The 6949-nt window shown below is 66.0% G+C and overlaps 1 protein-coding gene across 2 annotated transcripts; it reads right to left on the bottom strand.

Annotated features, from left to right (window-relative positions):
* Positions 1–926: 926 nt before the first annotated feature.
* On the bottom strand, positions 927–6568 carry TMEM59L (transmembrane protein 59 like). 2 transcript variants are annotated; one of them, XM_085040295.1, is made up of 8 exons: positions 6328–6568; positions 4803–4908; positions 4459–4556; positions 3039–3185; positions 2829–2946; positions 2417–2528; positions 2179–2320; positions 927–1975 (listed from the first exon to the last, which is right to left on the bottom strand). In XM_085040295.1, the coding sequence occupies exons 1-8, from the start codon at positions 6493–6495 to the stop codon at positions 1814–1816; spliced, it is 1053 nt and encodes a 350-aa protein (XP_084896421.1). In that variant the 5' UTR covers positions 6496–6568; the 3' UTR covers positions 927–1813. The 2 variants fall into 2 exon arrangements, with proteins under 2 accessions (XP_084896421.1, XP_084896423.1); XM_085040297.1 differs by having other exon boundaries at positions 2179–2296; positions 6328–6567.
* Between the last annotated feature and the right edge of the window lie 381 nt (positions 6569–6949).

Genomic DNA, 6949 nt, shown 5'->3' with positions numbered 1-6949 from the left:
AGCCCCATGGGGGATCAGAGCTGCTCCCATCCGGGGACAGTCACCCCACGAAGCCACCAACTCGCCCACCTCTGGTACAAACCTTTTATTCTATTCCCCCTCCCAGCTCAGGGCTGGGTTTGCCCTTCGGAGAGCTCCACGGCTGTCCTGTCCCTGGAGCTCACATCCCGCGCTGGGACATGGCATCAGGGGAGCGGGAGAGCTGCCGCGGCCGGAACGTCACACACTCCACCGAGCTTCACACGCGGCCGAAAAGCGACAACGAAAAGTGGACCCCGAAACGGACACGAGACCCCCCCGCAACCCCCCAACCCGCTTCCCAAAACCCAGATATGTTGGATGGGTGAAAGTGATACAGAGCAGCACAAAACCGGTGGCGATGGGGACGAGAGCCCCCCGGGCCACCACGCCGCGCCCCCCGGGAGCCACCGCCACACGGAGAGAGCCCAGAAACCCAGGGGAGGGGGTCGGGGGCAATAAGTTAATCTGTACAGACGTGTTAGGTGACGCGGGGGTGGCGGGACTGTCCCTACCGGCAGCGGGGTGTCCCCGCGGGGCGCCGGGGGCTCAGGAGCCACATGCCGGTGCAAATCAAACCACGAAACGAGGCGTGAAATCGAGTGGTGGAGAATGGGGGGAGATGGGGAGGGAGGGGAGGAGGGAGGGGATCCTCCTGCCCAGGGGGAGCCGAGGGGATCCTGCTTGGTGCCATTTGCCCCTTTTGAGGGCAGCACTGTGAGCCCAGGGACACAGCGGGTCCTGCCTCAGCTACAGCCCGGCAGGCTGCTCCCAGCACCGGGCAAGGATGCTGAGCCAGGATGGAGCCATCGTTACAGGATGGTGAGCCCAGGATGGAGCCATCCCTGCAGGATGATCATCCGTGCAGGATGACAGCATCACCATGATGGAGCCACCATTACAGGATGATCAGCCCAGGATGGAGCCATTGCTACAGGATTCTGTGCCCAGGATGGAGCCATCCCTGCAGGATGAGGAGCCCAGGATGGAGCCATCCCTGCAGGATGAGGAGCCCAGGATGGAGCCATCCCTTCAGGATGCCGAGCCGTCCCAGCAGCTCCCACCTCCTGCCCGAGCTCGAAGTCAGCCAAACGCCGCTTCATGCCCTGCTCGGTCCCACCAGCCACTTGTTGGCACCGGGACCACCTCCCCAAATGCACCCCGGAGCAGGGAGGGCGAGGAGCCATCGCCGGGCCCCTCCGCAGCTCCGGGAAGGAGCCGGCTGGGTGCTCGCGTGGGCACGGAGGCGGCGAGATCCGCTCCCGGCTCCGGCTGCCAACGCCAAATCCATTCGCCACGTCTCGGCTCCCCGAGGCAATCGGCTCCGGCCGGCGGAAGGGACTTCCCAGGGCCAGGGCCGGCGCCTCGGAGGCTCAGGCCAAGGTGGGAGGCCGGGGATGTGCCGAGCCAAAGCTCAGAAGGCTGCAGACATTCTCCATCCCCCACCGCAGCCGCCTCCCTCCTGCCCAGCGCTGGAGCCATGCCCGGAGGGCTGCGGGGCCCCGGCGGCTCCGGGCGGGAGGAGACAGCGAGTCCCGCTCCGGGATGGGCTCCCTCCGGCCTCCCCGCTCTGGCAGCTCCCCTCCTGGCTCTGGGAAGCGGGATCCAGCTAGCAGCACATCCCGGGAGGAGGCAGAGCCGCTGTCCGGCTCCTGGAGCTTCCTCCGGAGCGGCCGTGCCCGGGGAGCAGAGGGTGACCGGGGGTGACTTCCCGGGGAGAGCGGAGGGGCAGCGGGGGCGATGGGCAGTGGGGACGGTGACAGGGAGGTGGCGGTGATGGGGAGGGGTGGGAGAGCTACAGGATGGTCTTGTCCAGGTCGACTTTGAGGGGCAGCGGCCCCGCGTCCTCCCCGCCGTGCGCGGGGCACAGGGTGACAGCGATGACAGGAGGCAGCGGGAAGGCGCCGGGGCCATCCAGGTCCTCCAGGTACTCCTTGTCGCCGTTGATGCTCAGAGGCTGGAAAAGAGGCAGAGACAACCGTGCAGCCCCAGAGGAGAGGGCAGGACCCCCTCCTTGCCAGTTTGGGGACACCGCGGGGCTGGCTGGGGATGTCCCTTACACCCTGTGGGGTGACTGGTGACCTCAAACAGGGCACTGCGATGTCCCACCCAGCCATGGCGGGTGTCCCTGCCACCCTGGGCGCTGTGTCCACCCCTCACCTGGGTCTTGACGTGCTGCTCGGGGGCTGTCACCAGGCTGGCGCAGCTGAGCCACAGCATCACCATGATGGAGAGGAAGAGGCAGGCGGCTAGGATCCAGCGAGGAAGGCCCGAGCGCCTGTAGCACCCCACCACCCCCCGCCAAAGAGAAGGGACGGGTTTATGGCAGGGCACGGGCTGGGAATTGGGGCTGGGGGGGATATGCTCTGCCCCATCCGGCAGGTCCCAGACCACCTACTTGGACATGCAGCCGAGGAAGTCGTGCTCCTGCTGCGGGGGCTCCGGGGGGTTCGCCTTGCCTTTGCCCCGCGGCTCCTTCACGGGGGGCTTGTCCCCCTTAGCCCGGGGGCCTGCGAGGGGAGAGGCCGTGCTGAACCTGGGCACCAATGTGGGGACAACCTCCGTGCTCCCCATCCCCTTGCCAGCACGGGGTTGGGGTCCCCTGTCCCCCCGGGGACCCTCTGCCCGCTGAGGATCCCAGCAGCTCCGTGCAGCAGGACCCCATCCGGAGCCCCCCGGCGCGGCTGGGGGTGTGGGAAGCTGATCAGACCCGAGGAGAGGGAAATTTGTTCAGCTCTGGAGAACTCGGATGGGAGCCAGGAGGGCTTGGAGGCTCCCAGCGCCCTCCCAGCAGCCCGGACCCCCCGCACCTGTGTGGGGCTGGGGGACGCGAGGGTTCGATCCCGATCCCGATCCCAATCCCGATGCCGGCTGGGCTGGCTGGATCTCCAGAGCCTCGGGGGCTGGGTACTCCATCTCGGGCTGCGACTGGATCGGCAGGGAGAGAGGGAGAGGGCAGTGAGGACGGAGGTCCCCACCGCTCCTGGCACCCCCAGGGAGGGTCCTCGGGCCACCCCCACCTGAAACACCACGACTTTGCCATCGTCCGCCTGCAGGTAGAAAGTCCAGGTGGAGGAGATGAAGCTCTGGGCGGAGCTGACGATGTCGTTGCAGAAGGTGGAGACCAAATCCAGCATGGAAAACGAGGGCGCTTTCAGCTCCAGGCTCTGCAGAGGAGCAGGGACATCACATCACCACTGTCCCCTCGTCACCCACCCTGGTGACAATGTCCCACCCCGAGGTCATGGCCGGGTTGAGCCGAGTGCTCAGATCTGAGCTCATCCTGCTTTTCCCGTGGATGGGAATGGATGTGCCACGGCTGCAGGGAGGGTCACCGGGAGGGTCACCAAGCCAGGGCTGTGCTCCCTGGGGTGACCACCCAGCTCTGGACCAGCCAGAGGACCTTTCCCAGCCCCAGGACCATCCCTCTGGAGTGGGATCACCCTCCTCAGCCGGGGACAATGGGAGCGGAGCAGCCGCGATGCCGAGGGCGTTCCTCTCCTGGCAGCCTCTCGGTGCCCTGGATTCTTGGCCGTCGCGGCAGTTTGTTATTTTTAAAGCATCCCTGCTGGAATCCGCTTGGCTGCTCCCTGCCACTGGCTCCGAACATTTTCCGACAGCCCCTTGCACGGTCAAACCAGCAAACAGGAAATAAATAGGTCAGATTCTGTATCTAATTATTATGCTAAATCTGCTTTGCCTGCTCGTCTGGGAACCCGAGGAAAAATGCTTTGGGTGGGTGAAGGGGGTGATGGCCCCTCCCTGTCACCCTCGGTCACCCCCAGATGTTCATCCCCGACCTTGGAGAGGGGCTGGGAAATGGGATCAGCGCCGGGAAGGTCTGAAAACCAGGCTGCAAAGTGGTTTTTTCAAAAGAGCTTTTGACTCTTTTCACGGCTCGGATTCACCCTTGCCTGCACGTGCACGGAGCCGAAAGCCTCTTCCTCGGGCCAAAGTCTAATTTAATTAATTGGGCAAAAGCTGAATTAATTAAATGTAGGAGGGGAAAGCGTTGCTAATTGCTGGGAAGGATAACAAATCGAAGCTGGGGGAATCTGCCGCGATCCCCAGTCAGCTCCTCTCACCCTGGGAATTCCCTGGAGTGGGAATTGAGCCAAATCCAACCCAGTCCAGCCCAGTTAGCTTGCTTTTTATGCTTGGGACAAAGCAGCGCCCTGGGCTGGTGGTGGCTTGGATCAACCTGGAGCTCCCATCCTCATGGAAGGAGGGAAATGGGGATGGATGGATGGATGGATGGATGGATGGATGGATGGATGGATGATGGATGGATGGATGATGGATGAATGGATGGATGATGGATGGATCCATGGATGGATGGGCTGCACATATGGGGTGTCCCCAATCCCCAGTGAGAGGAAACACTGTGCTGAGCTTCTGTGGGAAGAATTTTCCCCATTTCCCCATCTCTGGGCCTCTCACCTTCTCCTTCCTGCTCTCCTCCACCTCGGGCAGCTGCTTGCGGCAGCCGGTCACACACCCAAACTGCTCCTCGGCATTGCCGTAAGCTTCGGCACACGCTGGGACAGAGGAGGGGTCAGCGTTAGGGCTGCTCAGTCCCAGGACCCCCAACCCCATCCCCACTGACCCCCAGGGGTGTCCATCCACCCCACTGTCCGCGGGGCCGAGCGGGGCAGGACGCTCCGGAGGGTGTCACGGTGCCCCGGTGGGACGTGGGGATCCCCCGGGATGGTACTGGGGGCTCGGGGACAGCTCGGGGACAGCTCGGCCAGCTCGGGGACAGCTCGGCCAGCGGCTCCTCTCACCTGCCTCGCACTCGGCCCTGGTGGTGTTGAGCTCGGCGCTCGCATCCACGAAGTGACAGATGGAGAACAGCCGGCAGCCCCGGTAACAGGCGTTGAGAACAGCATCCTGCGGCGAGGAGGAGGAGAGCGCGGAGCTGGCACCGGCCTCAGCCCCGCGCCGTGCCGGACCCCCCCGCGGCCCCCCGCACCCAGCTGGGGGGCACCGGGCAGCGCTGCCCACCCCCAGGGCCGCGGGCAGGGCTGGCACCCCAAAGCTGGCGTTCCCAGGGAAGGAGAGAGCTGCCCCACAGCCCCGGGGTGCTGCCCGGGCAAATCCTCCTGGAGGGCCTGGAGGGTCCCTGGGGGCTCCATCGGCACCAGCCAGGCCCTGGCGTGGCTGGCAGGAGGTGGTGGTGCTTTGGGGGTGCTTTGGGGGGAGAGTAAAAGATTTGGGGGCTGCGAACACGCTGAGGGGGTGTGGGGGGCGCAGGGAGCCCACATGGGGGTCACCGTGGATGTGCAGCTTGGGGTAAACGGGTGACACTGCGGGCACCCCAAATCACTGCAGATGGCTTCACTGGGGACACCCCAAACCAGCCTGGATGGCTTCACTGGGCACCCCAAACCAGCCTGGATGGCTTCACTGGGCACCCCAAATCACCGTGGGTGGACTCGCTGGGGACACCCCAAACCAGCCTGGATGGCTTCACTGGGCACCCCAAATCACCGTGGATGGCCTCACTGGACACCCCAAAGCTGCTGGAGGAGACCACCGGGTCCCCCCAGTGTCCCCAGGGTGCTCCCCCGGGAGGGTGGCCCAGTGTGGGGCAGTGTGGCAGAGGCGTGTCCCCTCTGCTCCTGGTGCCCCTCGTGCCTCCGCTGCTCCCGGTCCTTCCCAATTCTCCTGGTGCCCCCCGTGTCCCCAGCGGTGCCCCCGGTGTCCCCAGCGGTGCCCCTGCTGCTCCCGGTGTGTCACATACTCCCGATGCTCCCAATGCTCCCAGTACCCCGCAGTGATCCCAATACTGCTGGTACCCTGAATATACCGATGCTCTCCATGGCCCTGGTGCCTCCCAGTACTCCCAGTACTCCCAGTGCTCCCAGTACTCCCAGTGCCCCTGATGCTCCTGGTATCCCCAATCTTACCGACGGTCTCCATGTCCGAATATTCCCAGTGCCTCCAGTGCCCCCAGTGCTCCCAGTGCCCCCAGTGCTCCCAGTGCCCCCAGTGCTCCCAGTGCCCCCAATACTATTGATGCTCCCCATGCCCCTGGTGCCTCCCAGTACTCCCAGTGCTCCCAGTGCCCCTGATGCTCCCGGTATCCCCAATCATACTGGTCTCCATGTCTGAATATTCCCAGTGCTCCCAGTTCCCCCGATATTCCTGGTACCCCCAATGTTATCGATGGTCCCCATGCCCCCGGTGCCTCCCAGTGCTCCCAGTGCTCCCAGTACCCCCGATGTTCCTGGTACCCGCAGTGTTATCGATGCTCCCCGTGCCCCCGGTGCCCGCCCAGCTCCCGGTGCCCCGGTGCCCCGGACTCACGGCGGCGGCCCGGCGCTGCAGGCTGCGGCCGCACTGCCCGCGGCACCCGCCGGTGTCTCCGAGCTGCGGCGAGAAGGGATCGGTGGCGGCGGCGGTGGCGACGGCGGCGGCGAGAAGGGCCAGGCCGAGGGCGAGCAGGGCCCGGGGCCGGCGGGCCGGAGCCGCCATGGCGGGCGCGGAGCGGAGCGGAACGGAGCGGAGCCGAGCGCACCCACCGCCGCCGCCGCCGCCGCCGCCAGCCCCGCCGTGACGCGCCGTGCGCCGGGCGGGGGGAGCCGGGGGCGGGGGGAGCCGCCGCAGCCTGCCGCAGATCCACTGGCACCGGCACCGGGCGGGGATGGGGGGCGAGGGGTGCGGGAGGATGGGGGATGAGGGGGATGAGGGTGTCCTGGGGGATGAGGGTGTCCTGGGGGTTCAGGGTGCCCCGGGGGATGAGGGTGCCCGGGGGGGTTCAGGGTGCCCTGGGGGTTCAGGGTGCCCTGGGGGGATGAGGGTGCCCTGGGAGGGTGAGGGTGCCCCGGGATGCAGCAGAATCGGGGGATGCTCCTGCCCCCCAGGATGCAGGAGGAGGATGGGGTCCGAGGACCAGGATGCACGGAGATTGGGGGATGCATGGACAGCA

This window comes from Lichenostomus cassidix, chromosome 28 (genome assembly GCF_008360975.1).
Source record: "Lichenostomus cassidix isolate B80296 chromosome 28, HeHo_3.0, whole genome shotgun sequence".
In the NCBI taxonomy this organism is placed as follows: Eukaryota; Metazoa; Chordata; class Aves; order Passeriformes; family Meliphagidae; genus Lichenostomus; species Lichenostomus cassidix.
Note: the sequence above shows the minus strand (reverse complement) of the source record. Positions and strands in the feature narration are given on the sequence as shown.

Excerpts from the sequence above, each read along its gene's own strand:
- TMEM59L (XM_085040295.1), bottom strand. The coding sequence starts at position 6,495 with ATGGCGGCTCCGGCCCGCCGGCCCCGGGCCCTGCTCGCCCTCGGCCTG. Across the intron at positions 4,557-4,802 it reads CAGGGCCGAGTGCGAGGCAG|CGTGTGCCGAAGCTTACGGC; the intron begins GTGAGAGGAGCC and ends CCTCTGTCCCAG. Across the intron at positions 3,186-4,458 it reads AGGAGAGCAGGAAGGAGAAG|AGCCTGGAGCTGAAAGCGCC; the intron begins GTGAGAGGCCCA and ends GCTCCTCTGCAG.